The sequence below is a fragment of the Salmo salar genome, chromosome ssa13, assembly GCF_905237065.1.
Source record: "Salmo salar chromosome ssa13, Ssal_v3.1, whole genome shotgun sequence".
Lineage (NCBI taxonomy): Eukaryota > Metazoa > Chordata > Actinopteri > Salmoniformes > Salmonidae > Salmo > Salmo salar.
The window spans coordinates 38,845,062-38,858,850 of record NC_059454.1 but is presented as its reverse complement, the minus strand read 5'-3'; the positions used below and the strand labels follow the sequence as shown (position 1 = coordinate 38,858,850).

Here is a 13,789-nt window from a genome sequence, read left to right as displayed (position 1 = left end):
CTCCGTCTCCTCGGTCCACATCACCTGGGCGGGCAGACGGCTCCTGGTCAGTTTTGTCAGGGGGCTGGCTAGGGAGGCAAAGTGGGGAATAAGTCTCCGGTAGTAACTAGTCAACCCCGCAAACGTGCGTACCTGCTTCTTGGTGAGGGGGCGGGGCCAGTCCCAAATCGCCTCCACTTTCTTCACCTGGGATTTGACACATCTCCTCCCGGTCATGTACCCCAGGTACTCAGCCTCCCGCAAGCCGAGACGACATTTCTTTTGGTTCGCTGTTAGCCCCGCCTCCGGTAAGGCCTGCAAAATCGCGCTCACTTGGTTTAGATGTGTCTCCCACTCGCTCCCCTGGATCACAATGTCGTTCATGTATGCCGCCGCATACTCCCAATGGGGTTGGAGAACCCGGTCCATCAACCACTGGAAGGTGGCCGGGGCCCCGTGCAGCTTCTTATAATGGATCAGTCTGTCCGGGATGGTGAAAGCAGTTTTCTCCCGTGCCTCGAGAGCTAAGGGCACCTGCCAATAACCCTTTGTCAGGTCTAGCATGCTGATAAATCAGGCGGTCCCTAGCCGTTCGATTAATTCATCAATTCGGGGCATGGGGTAGGCGTTGAACTTTGAAATGTAATTTACCTTTCTAAAATCATTACACTATGGGGCTGCACTACTCACTATTTGATTCTTCGATTATATCAGCTTCCAACATCGTTTTTACCTCGGTCCTGACAGCCTCTCTCCTTGCTTCTGGTAGGGTCTCAACTTCACCTTTTTCCTGGGTTCGGTGATGATGCTGTGCTGTACCAGATCGGTGTGTCCTGGTTCACTGGAGAACACATCTTGGTTTCGGCCGACCAACTCCCTCAGCTCCTGCTTCTGGGCATGGCTCAGCTGCTCCCCCATTGGCACCTCCATCGGCTCGGTCTCTGTGGTAGCCTTCTTCGGGGAATTAGAGGAGAGTACATCACATGCATTCCATTTCTTTCGCAAATTCACCTGGTAAATCTGGGTCAGATGCCTACGTCCCGGCTGTCTGACCCTATAGTTAACTACACCCACCTTCTCAATGACTTTGTATGGCCTGTTCCATCGGGCAAAAAACGTACATTCTGAGGTGGGGACCAACACTTTGTCTCCGGGCTGAAAGTCCCTTCATTGTGCTCCTCTGTTGAACACCCACGCTTGGGCCTCCAGCATGTGTTCCCGTACCAGGGGCCACAGGGTTGCCATCCAATCTCTTATGTCTCCCACGTGCTCCACCAAGGTTCGGTGTGGTGACGGTTGCTGTTCCCAGGCTTCTTTAGCCAAGTCCAGCTGTCCTCAGGGTTATCTCCCATACAGGAGTTCTAAGGGAGAGAATCCTGTTGAAGCCTGGGGCACTTCTCGGATCGAGAACATTAGGTAGGGTAGCAGCTGATCCCAATTCTTTCAGTCAGCCTCCATCACCTTCTTTATCATCGGCTTCAGGGTTTGATTGAATCTTTCCACCAATCCATCGGTCTGAGCGTGATACACTGAGGTGCGCAACTGGGTTATTTTCATTAGCTTGCATAGATTCTTCATGATTCGTGACATGAACGGGGTGCCCTGGTCGGTCAATCTCTCGTCAGGAATGCCTACTCGGGAGAACAGCATGACCAACTCAAATGCAATTCCCTTGGTGGCCATGGTGCGCAGGGGAATGGCTTCTGGGTACCTGGTGCATAATCCAGAATCTCCAGAATGTATTGGTGCCCTCGGTTGCTCTTGGGTAGAGGTCCCACCAGGTCCATTGTGGTCCTGCTGAAAGGAACTGAAATAATGGGTAGGGGAATTAAGGGACTGTGAAAATTGGGTTTTAAGTGCCACCTGCGGGCACTCAGGGCAACTACGGCAGTATTCTTCCACTGCTTTCTTCACTCCTGGCCAGTAAAATCGTGCCTTTATCCTGTCTAAGGTCTTCTCCACCCCTAGGTGAGCCCCAAGAAGATGGAAGTGTGCCAACTTCAGGACAGATGGTACAAAGGGACTGGGCACCAACAACAACTCCAGACATTCGTCATTCTTCTTCACGGCCTGATATAGCAACTTCTTTATAGAGCAATGGGGGTAGGTTATTTGACTTACCCCCTCCACGGGCTTTCCGTCCACCACGGTCACCTGCTGGAGAGCGCTGGCCAAATTGGGATCCTCCAGTTGGGCCGTGCCGAACCGGCCCGCTAGAGAGTTGTCGGGCTCTGGTGCCACCTCATCGTCCATTGGGAACATGTCTTCCAGACTTGCCACCTCTCCCTCCAGTCTGGCTTCCAAAGCCACCTGTTGGCCTTCCACCAGTTCCACCAGCTGATCTGCGGGTTAGCTTGGCTGGCTAACTATTTAGCTTCGGGAGAGAGAGTATCAATTTATCTATGACCACTTTCGATCGTCTTGAGCGTCAGGGGTTTAGCAGTTAGCCAGCTCTTGGCCAGCCTTATTAGATCATGCATTTGTGATCGGGGGGATGCTGTAAGATCATACGCCCAATCATGGAATCTTTGTGCCCTGCTAATCAGGGTGTAACCATACCAGTGCAAGATTTCCTTTTTCAGCACCTCGTAATGCATCACCTGGTCAACCGTCAGATCCTGATAGGTCTTCTGTGCTGCACCTGACAGGAAGGGTGCTAGTAGGCTGGCCCATTGCTCATGGGGCCATTTCTCCCTAGCCGCCGTCCTCTCGAAGGCATGTAGGTAAGCCTCAATATCAGCCTCTGTCAGCTTCAGTATAAACCTACTGGGTTTGGGACGAGAGACTGCTGCGCCTGCCGCTATGCCGGCCTGGGCGGCTGTCAGCTGGCTGAGTTCAGCTTGCAGGAGAGCAGTCTGGTGACGCTGTTCCTCCAGCAGCTCCCGATGCATAGCCTGCTGTGCTATGTTCGCCTCCACCAGTCGTTTCACCAATTCTTCCATTGTGCTCTGTGTCTGTTTAGTTATTGAGCTTGGTTTGGCCTCTCCACATTCTCCACCATATGTAGCACGCTCAAGGGTGTGGGGTTTCCACGTCACCAAGTTTAATAACAAAACACACCAGTAGCACAACTAGAATGCAAATCAACGTACATTGATCTTTCCTTACTCTGCTCCTTTGTGCAGGCTGCTTCCTCCTTTATCCCCAAGCACTCCCTGGCTTAACGATCTACAGCCTTGTCTATTTGGGGCAGGAAGTCCATATAAGGCTCGGGGGTGGAACCAGCGGGCTGCAAGATATCTCCCCTCAATAACCACTCCCCTCATCTCTCCCTGCCGTCTGCCACAACATTTATCACATTCCCATGTTTCCCGTAACTGCAGTGTATGATACACCATTTTGAAGCTTTGAGTTTGTAAAAAAATCTAACCTTGAAAATTTGACATAAGCTCACCTTCCTGAATTCAGTCACAAATGGTATCCTTTGGAGTGATTGTCTTTTATTGTTTTGTTTTGGTAATAGTTTACTTTTTCAAATCAGTTTTATAATGGAATTTATGTAAATCAAAGATGATAAGGTGACAACGTGTTATTTTCCAGGTTCTGGCAGAAGATGCCAGTTGTATGCCATCCACACCAGCAAGGCCTGTAACATTCTCAGTAAATACACTGCATTTGTCCCTGTTGATCTGGACACGAATGAATATCTACAGACCTTAATCGACTACATCAACCCAGGTGAGACACTTCTGTTAATTTTTATTTGTTTATTTTTATTTCACCTTTATTTAACTAGGTAGGCCAGTTGAGAACAAGTTCTCATTTACAACTGTGACCTGGCCAAGATAAAGCAAAGCAGTGCGACAAAAACAACAACACAGAGTTAAAGCTGAAGCTCGTCTGGAGGTTTGTTAACATAGTGTCCAAAGAAGGCCCAGATGTATACAGAATGGTGTCGTCTGCGTAGAGGTAGATCAGAGAATCACCAGCAGCAAGAGCGACATCATTGATATTTACAGAGAAAAGAGTCGGACGAGAATTGAACCCTTTGGCACCCCCATAGAGACTGCCAGAGGTCCGGACAACAGGCCCTCCGATTTGACACACTGAACTCTTATCAGAGAAGTAGTTGGTGAACCAGGCGAGGCAGTCATTTGAGAAACCAAGGCTATTGAGTCTGCTGATAAGAATGCGGTGATTGACAGAGTCGAAAGCCTTGGCCAGGTCGATGAAGACGGCTGCACAGTACTGTCTTTTATCGATGGCGGTTATGATATAATTTAGGACCTTGAGCATGGCTGAGGTGCACCCATGACCAGCTCAGAAACCAGATTGCGTAGTGGAGAAGGTACGGTGGGATTCGAAATGATCGCTGATCTGTTAACTTGGCTTTTGAAGATTTTAGAAAGGCAGAGCAGGATGGATATAGGTCTATAACAGTTTGGGTCTAGAGTGTCTCCCCCTTTGAAAAGGGGGATGACCGCGGCAGCTTTCCAATCTTTGGGGATCTCAGACGATACGAAAGAGAGGTTGAACAGGCTAGTAATAGGGGTTGCAACAATTTCGGCTGATCATTTTAGAAAGAGAGGGTCCAGATTGTCTAGCCCAGCTGATTTGTAGGGATCCAGATTTTGCAGCTCTTTCAGAACATCAGCTGTCTGCATTTGGGTGAAGGAGAAGTGGGGGGGGGCAAGTTGCTGCAGGGGTTCAGAGCTGTTGGCCGAGGTAGTGGTAGCCAGATGCAAAGCATGGCCAGCCGTAGAAAAATGCTTATTGAAATGATCGATTATCGTAGATTTATTGGTGGTGACAGTGTTTCCTAGCCTCAGTGCAGTGGGCAGCTGGGAGGAGGTGCTCTTATTCTCCATGGACTTTACAGTGTTCCAAAACTTTTTGGAATTCTTGGTATGCATACGTTCACATTGAATGGATGGGAGTTTTTTTAATCATTATTTTATCCATTGACTCTTCTTCAGACCTTTATTAAAATCAAGGTAACTTTGTCCTTTAATACTACAAATGTGTATAGTTCTAAGACTTCTGTCACCCTTTTGGTTAGGAAATACACTGTGTCTCTGTTGGCTGTTTCAGGTGAGGGTCTGAAGTGGGGCTCTCGCTCGGGGAGCAGGAAGAACCAGGGTTACTCCATCGGACTGGGCCGCTCCCAGTCTGGCTGCATGTCAGAAGAGGCTGAGGACGGGCATCTGCACCCCAGTAAGACCTTTACCGTGCTACATAGTAGAAGAATGTGTGAAAATTTGTGACAGGTGATAGTTTGAGGAGGTCATACACCGGCCAAACAGACAGATCTGACAGGTTTTAGTCATTTCTATATGAAAAGCTGTAACGGCTGTTGAATGGAGTAGACCAAGGCGCAGCGTTGTTAGTGCTCATCATGAAATTGAATGGAAAATGAGAACACTTTACAACTAAACAAAAGACAACAGCCAAACAGTTCTGTCAGGTAACAAATGACTAAACAGAAAATAACCACCCACAAACCCCAAAAGAAAACAGGCTGCCTAAGTATGACTCCCAATCAGTGACAACGATGTACAGCTGTCCCTGATTGAGAGCCATACCTGGCCAAAACAAAGAAATACAAAGCATAGAAAAAAGGACATAGAATGCCCACCCCAACTCACGCCCTGACCAACCAAAATAGAGACATAAAAGGATCTCTAAGGTCAGGGCGTGACAGTACCCCCCCCCTCCCCAAAGGTGCGGACTCCGACCGCAAAACCTAAACCTATAGGGGAGGGTCCGAGTGGGCATCTACCTGTGGTGGCGGCTCAGGAGCAGGACGCAGACCCCGCTCCACCGCTGGCCACCCACTTTAATGGCTCCCCTAGAGCGTGGTCTCTTGCCGCCGACCACGGACTGGGGACCCTCGCAGCGGGCCCCGGACTGGAGGGCGACTCTGGCTGCGCCCGGCTGGCGGGCGACTCTGGCTGCGCCCGGGCGACTCTGGCTGCACCCGGCTGGCCTGCGGGCGACTCAGGGCCGAGAAGCGTCTCGGCAGGCTCCGGACCGTGGGCCGTCTCGGCAGGCTCTGGGCCGTGGGCCGTTTCGGCAGGCTCCGGGCCATGGGCCGTCTCCGGACTGTGGGCCGTCTCCGGACTGTGGGCCGTCTCCGGACTGTAGGCCGTCTCCGGGCCGTCTCGGCAGGCTCCGGGCTGTGGGCCGTCTCGGCAGGCTCCGGGCTGTGGGCAGGCTCCGGACTGTGGACCGTCTCGGCAGGCTCCGGACTGTGGGCAGGCTCCGGACTGTGGGCCGTCTCGGCAGGCTCCGTACTGTGGGCAGGCTCCGGACTGTGGGCCGTCTCGGCAGGCTCCGGACTGCGGGCCGTCTCCGGACTGTGGGCCGTCTCTGCTGGAAGCTCTGGACGGGGAACTGTCACCGGAAGCTCTGGACGGGGACTTTCCGTAGGCCTGGCTCTGGGAGCAGGCACAGGATAGACCGGGTCCTGGAGACGCACTGGAGATCGGGAGCGCATGGCCTGCACAACCCGTCCTGGCTCGATGCCCACTCTAGCATGGCACTTGCGGCGGGCTGGCCTATAGTGCACTGGGCTATGAGCACGCACTGGAGACACCGTGCGCTTCACAGCATAACACGGTGCCTGAACAGTACCACGCTGCTTCTGGTAAGCACGGGGAGCTGGCTCAGGTCTCCAACCTGACTCTGCCACACTCCCCGTGTGCCCCCCCCCCTAAAAAATTGGGGCTGCCTCTCGGGCTTCCTTGCCAGCCGTGTTCCCTCATACCGTTGCCGTTGGTCCTTTTCTCCTGCTGCCTCCGCTCTTCTGAGTGCCTCCACTGGTTCCCATGGGAGGCGATCCCTTCCGGCCAGGATCTCTTCCCACGTGTAGGATCCCTTGCCATCCAAGATGTCCTCCCATGTCCAGTCCTCTTTTCCACGCTGCTTGGTCTTCTTGTGGTGGGTGGTTCTGTAACGATCATCTGAAATATGGGACCAAGGCGCAGCGTGGTTAGTGCTCATCATGAAATTTTATGGAAAATGAGAACACTTTACAACTAAACAAAAGACAACAGCCAAACAGTTCTGTCAGGTAACAAATGACTACGGTAAACAGAAAATAACCACCCACAAACCCCAAAGGAAAACAGGCTGCCTAAGTATGACTCCCAATCAGCGACAACGATGTACAGCTGTCCCTGATTGAGAGCCATACCAGGCCAAAACAAAGAAATACAAAGCATAGAAAAAAGGACATAGAATGTCCACCCCAACTCGCGCCCTGACCAACCAAAATAGAGACATAAAAGGATCTCTAAGGTCAGGGCGTGACAAAAGCTTCATTCCAAAACGCTATTTTCAGAAATGTTGTTAAATTAGCTTTTATTGTAGAAGTTATGAAAGAGGTTGTGTGTTTTTTGACTATCTAATCGTGGCATGGGGTTGTGCAATGACAGACATGTATTTGAAATCTATCAATTGATGGTTTCATTTCAGAGGGAGAAATAATCATGTTTTTTGCAAAACGCTATATATCCGCCTCACTCTCAGAAAAACAAGTAGTACTGCTAGGTTTTACACAGTCAAATGTAACAAATAACTACATTAAAGAAATATAACTGTACAAAGGATACATTTGTGAACAATATGTTTTTTTAAAGTTTGAATCAATACAGTAATGTGAGATCTGTATGTAAAACATTTACATTTTATATTGTAGTCGTTTAGCAGATGCTCTTATCCAGAGCGACTTACAGTTAGTGCATTCATATTAACATAGCATAGAGTATGCTTTGAGTGTTTTACCTGTGTAGTATACTATTCATGTTGTCCACAGTGAAACTTTTCAAATGACATTGACCTATCTTTTTGCTGGGTTTTAGGTGTGGAAGATGGGGCCTCTCCATGCAGCACCCCCTCATCCTCTGGTTGGGAAAGAAGCAGCTTTACAAATGGTGAGTTTTTATCTGGCCTGTTTTGCTTTCAAGGAAAATCACTGGCTCGCAAATAATATTGTCTTCATTAAAAAGCCCATTTGTTTTCTTATGGTCTACATTGATAACGTCTAAACATGCCTGCTCACACGCACAAACACACACACACACACACACACACACACACACACACACACACACACACACACACACACACACACACACACACACACACACACACACACACACACACACACACCCCACACACACACACCCCACACACAGCTGCTAGATTGCGTTTGTCCTCTGCTGTGGCTTCCAACCCTCTGTGGGTGTCTTATCTGTGTACTGTGTGGTAGTGTCATGTGGTCGTGATGCTCAGAGGAGAGAGGAGAGGGGAGAGCTGAATGGAAAACTAACGTGCCATGACTGACTGTCTCTCTCTCTCTCTCTCTTTATTTCTCTTTCTCTCTCTGTCTCTCTCAGCCCCCCAGAGGAGCCCGTCTGTGACCTCAGACCAATCACAGAAGTTGGTGGAGAGCCTCTTCTCAGCCAGGTGGGTGATGGAGAGGGCCAGAATGGAGAATAAAATACTAACTAGACCGCTAGTGCTGTCTTATTGCCAACTGATAATTGTTACTTCCTGTTACTCTATATTCTGAGGGCACCTGCTAGGTCTAGTGACTTCAAGTTAGGACTGACCCCATTTAGTCGACTGGTTGATTGTTTGGTCGATAGGCTGTTGGTTGACCAAGATTTTTCAAGATTTTTTTTAGTAGAGCAGTAGCAAATAGAGTGCATTTGGAAATTATTCAGACCCCTTGACGTTTTCCACATTTTGTTACCTAACAGCCTTATTCTAAAATGTATTAAATTGTTCCCCCCTCCCCCCCATGACAAAGCGAAAACAGGTTTACATATTTTTGCAAAAAAATAAAACAGAAATATCTTATTTACATAAGTATTCAGAGAATGATGAGGGAAACATTTTAATTTAATCCATTTTAGAATAAGTCTGTAACATAACAAAATTTGGGAAAAAACGAGACACCTGTCTGATTCACGCCTGTCTGAGTGGACTAATCCATTACATAGGCCAAAGGGATGCCACACCAGTATCACCAGTAGTACATTTAGCCTATGATTAATTTCCATCATTTCTCATCTACAATGTTTGTTTGGTTAAGGTAATTTCTGTTAATACATTCAATATATTAACTGATACAGTCTTACCATTGTCATTGTAGGAGTGGACACGTTGTTTGCAGTGCACACAATCTAGGCTACACCAGTTTTTGCTTATTTCATTCCATTTATGAGTTATCAATTTATTAATGTTTTTTTTCTTGGAGCGCTCCTGTCAATTTTGAGTAAGGACAACCACCTGATTACGCATAGAAGTAGGCCTAGGCTACCTGGTCTGCGTGCAAATGTATACTTTTTTGCCTCAAACTGCAAGTAAACAAAGTCTGTTTTTACATTCATTGAGAATGACAATAGTTCCTCAACATAGCCTATTTAAAAATCTTCCAGTATCTCCCTTTCGATAACCAGTCAGCATGAAAGGGAAAAAAATGTCATGTGTTATTTTTTCTTTAACTAGAAATGCAAATTGATTTCTGATTCGAATAATATTACTAGACAGATCATACACTTAACGTTAGCTAGTGAGCCAGCAAGCTAACGTTCGCTAGCTAACTAACAGTACGCTTTAACTTGCAATAAAAATGACTTTCTGACTAAATTAGAAACTTATATCTGAAAATGTAGCTAGACTCTTATCCGTATATATGGATAAACGTTTCACGGCAGACTGGAACCATTTAACTCCGTTTTGTTTGTAGCTACATCTTGTTTGGCAAATGTTGTGTCAAGTCACTCCGGTTCACACTGACCGTGGCGTGTGCAGAAAGTAGTCCATCACTTTTTCCAACTGAACTGTTGATAGTACCTGCTAAATTCAGGGCATCAATGTTGTTGAGAAAAGTAGCAAAACTTTTGTAGTTCTCGATGGCTAACGTTATATTTTTTTTTAAATGGCGCGGTACAAAAGAATATCAACACATACTGAACAGCTCACGTTACAAACAGAAGCATGCTACATGGCAGACCAATCCAAAATCATCTCCCGGCATGTCCAGCCCATCCATTATCTCAGCCAATCATGGCTAGCGGTAAGATTCCTGTCTTTTTCCGTGACTAAACCAACTAGGCTCGATATTTCAAAAATCTATTTGTATTTATGGATGGAATACAAGTTTGTTATTAAGGCACATGAAAGTTCAGATGTTTCAGAAGGAATTTCTGCCAAAAAACACATTTTGATAAGAAAATAAATGTTTATGTTCACATCCCTCTCCTGTGAAGTAGTGACGTGCGACATACGCCTAGTTTCCTTAAACGAATCACATATATGGAAAAATACACGTTTTAACATTTTGACCAATCAATCGGTCGAGTGAGATTCGTTTTAGTTGGGGACAGCCCTACTTCGAGTGCATGGTTTTTTGTGTGATGTAATGTCTCCTTTCTCCATTTCATCCTAATCTCACCCAGTCTTATCTCTCAGGCACACATTACCACTCAGTCGCCTTTTTCCGCTATGCATCATTCTCAAAATGAAAACAATTTCACTGTGTGCCAGTGCCCTTGAGGTCCATTCTTAAGGATGCTATGCATCCTTACTGATGGAAGGATCTTAAAATTTTGCTTCGACCAATACATTTCCTTTTTTTCCTTTGTCGTGAAATAACATAAACGGACGAGGCATTTGTGTTTATTGAGTTCAGTTGTTATTATGTTGAACTATAGGTATGTGCTGAGAATGCAGGGTTATGCTAGGAACAGGAAATAAGGGCTGGGTTCAGTTGTTATTATGTTGAACTATAGGTATGTGCTGAGAATGGCAGGGTTATGCTAGGAGCAGGAAATAAGGGCTGCATATGCTTCGTTATGTCCCAGAGAAAATCCAGTGTATGTATTTGTGCTTACAAATGGCAATGAATGAAACTTGAAGTTGATCTTGAGATGCTGCATCTCTCTCCTGTCCTCTACAGGTTGACTCTCAGCCGGACAAGACTCCTGACCCGGGCTGCCAGGGGCTTCATGTTTGGCTCACACAGCAAAACCAGCAACTCTGTAGGGGAGAGCGAGAATGAAAAAAAAGACTACATTCCTCTGGTGCGTAATTCATTGGTGACAAAACGCCACGTTTTTGAAAATATAAATCTTTATCTTTTTTCACCCTACATCTCCCTCTCTCTGGTACAGGTGTCCTTACAGTTGGCGTGTGGTGCGTTCTGCCTGGACAGCGCTCTGTGTGAGGCCATCAATGTGCACATGGACAAGCTGAAGTGGACATCTCCCTTCACCAGCCACCGGGTCAGTCTGAGTCACCACGTTTCCCACTCAGCCAGTTGCCGCTCAGACAGCAGCACTGCAGAAGACAGCCACAAGTCCACCTCTCCGTCTCCATTTGAGAGCTCAGCTAAGGTAACAGAGACCAGCCTGGCAGGCCACCACCAGACTGGAGACCTGGCTGTCAGCAGCCACAGCCAGACGGGCCACACCCCCTCACACCTGGCCAGGAGTCTCCGGATGGAGGGTGGGCCAGGATCTTCTCTTTTCTTCCTGGGCGGCCCCTCCACCCCTACCACCTACGCCGAGCCCCCTCTCTACCCTCTCTCTCTGACTGACGGCGGACGGGGCTCAGAGTCGGAGAGTGTGGAAACCCCCCCAGCAGCGCCCCTTGGGTCTGAGAAGAGGCTGGATACGGAGGGCATGGTGTGGGCCACGGCTGTAGCCCTGGCCTGGCTGGAACACAGCTCGGCGAGCTACTTCATAGAGTGGGAGCTGATAGCAGCTAAGGCTAGCATGTGGCTCAGTGCCCAGAGCATCCCTGAAGGAAAGGACTTAGCCTCGGTCAAGTCTGCTGCCAACCAGCTCTTTATCATCCTCAGACACTGGGACGAGAACCTCCAGCTCAACATGCTCTGCTACAACCCCAACAGTGTCTGAGGCTGATCGCATCACATGCACCGTCCTCCATCCTGACATATCCAACCATACTATGCTAACTGACTAACGCTTTACTCACAAAAAAATTGTATTTGTTGTTCTGATGATTTTGTTAGTGAGGTTGTTGTGAGCATTGTGTAGTTGGATTAATTTTGTTGTGATAACTTCTAAACATGTCAGAAGCTTCTCAGAGGCACGCTTGTTGTCTCCATGTGGATGGATACAGACCATGCATTCACTAGCTATGGGTCAGTGAAAGAAATCCGAAGTGTTCGAGTAAACATGCTGTAAAGTTACTTGCTGACTGTTTACATATTTGAGAGAAAATATATGTTTTGTTTATGTTTAATATTTCCATCATATTGATGTCCAATGATGAGAGAATCTGCCAAAACAATACCAATTATTAATATTGCATCTAATGTGTTTGATCGTCACCCTCATTTCAAAATCCATATTGTGATATGAAAATTAGCCTGGTAGCAGATCTGTTTGTGCCGTTTTGCCAACTTTGCGAACTCCTCTTCTCATGTTCGATGTGTTTTTATTGTATTTTCATCAGCCATAAGTGCCTAACAATGATCAAACACAAACAACGATTGGTTATCTGGAATACGTATTTACATGTTTTGCTGATGTCATGCATTGTCCATTCATCAACATGTTGTTTGATATGCTATATTAATTGTGTTTCCTTATAAAAAATGCTCAGCATGTTTTCATAGTTCTGAATAATTTGATATAAATGTTTTCCTTGGTCCTTGTTATCTTTTACAAGGCATTGTACTTTGCTCTCATATTTACTCATAAACTTGTGTTGTTTTACTCAGGTGATATTATTTTCCTCAGGCTTTGAAATTGCATCTATCCCGCTGCATGGAAACCAGGTGTTTGTGTTTTAAAAGATGTATCAACAGTGGGAGCAAAGCAATTCCCACCACAGTCAACCTATTCTGCTGCATTTGGCTGTTGGAGATGAGATCAAAGGTGTGTCTTAAATGTCTCCCTATTCCCTTTATAATGCACTATTTTTGACCAGGGCTCTGGTCAAAAGTATCTCACTGCATATGGGATAAGGTGCCATTTGGGACGCATCTCTAGAAATGTCATAATGTAATTGTGATCTGTATAAGCTTATAGTGGTTGTGGTGGCTGGCTTTACTTGTGAGAAGTTGTATTTTTCATGTTTCGAGGTCAAACATACTCTACATGACCAAATGTATGTGGACACCTCCTTGTCAAACATTTCATTCCAAAATCATGGGCATTAATATGGAGTCGGTCCCCCCTTTGCTGCTTAACAGCTTTCACTGTTCTGGGAAGGCTTTCCACTAGATCATTGCTGCGGGGACTTGCTTCCATTCAGCCACAAGAGCATTAGTGAGGTCGGGCACTGATGTTGGGCAATTAGGCTTTCCACTAGATCATTGCTGCAGGGACTTGCTTCCATTCAGCCACAAGAGCATTAGTGAGGTCGGGCACTGACGTTGGGCAATTAGGCCTGGCTTGCAATCTGCGTTCCAATTAATCTCAAAGGTATTCGATGGAGTTGAGGTCAGGGCTCTGTGCAGGTCAGTCAAGATCTTGTACACGGCATTGTCATGCTGAAACAGGAAAGGGCCTTCCCCAAACTGTTGCCACAAAATTGGAAGCACAGAATCGTCTAGACTGTCATTGTATGCTGTATCGTTAAGATTTCCCTTCCCTGGAACTAATGGGCCTAGCCCGAACCATGAAAAAGAGCCCCAGACCATTATTCCTCCACCAAACTTTAGTTGGCACTATGTTAGCGTTCTCCTGGCATCCGCCAAACCCAGATTTGTCCGTCGGACTGCCAGATGGTGAAGCATGATTCATCACTCCAGAGAACGCATTCCCACTGCTCCAGAGTCCAATGGCGGCAAGCTTTACACCACTCCAGGCGACACTTGGCATTGCGC

At 47.1% G+C, this 13,789-nt stretch overlaps 1 protein-coding gene across 1 annotated transcript in view; it reads left to right on the top strand.

Annotated features, from left to right (window-relative positions):
* Positions 1–13,256, top strand: part of LOC106567143 (von Willebrand factor A domain-containing protein 5B1) — a 72,576-nt gene extending 59,320 nt beyond the window's left edge. The window contains exons 18-23 of the mRNA XM_045692756.1: positions 3,520–3,657; positions 5,011–5,133; positions 7,782–7,853; positions 8,319–8,388; positions 10,889–11,012; positions 11,103–13,256. Of these exons, the coding sequence (XP_045548712.1) occupies positions 3,520–3,657; positions 5,011–5,133; positions 7,782–7,853; positions 8,319–8,388; positions 10,889–11,012; positions 11,103–11,849 (1,274 nt within the window). The 3' untranslated portion in view covers positions 11,850–13,256. The remainder of the gene's footprint in view (positions 1–3,519; positions 3,658–5,010; positions 5,134–7,781; positions 7,854–8,318; positions 8,389–10,888; positions 11,013–11,102) is intronic.
* Positions 13,257–13,789: the final 533 nt, after the last annotated feature.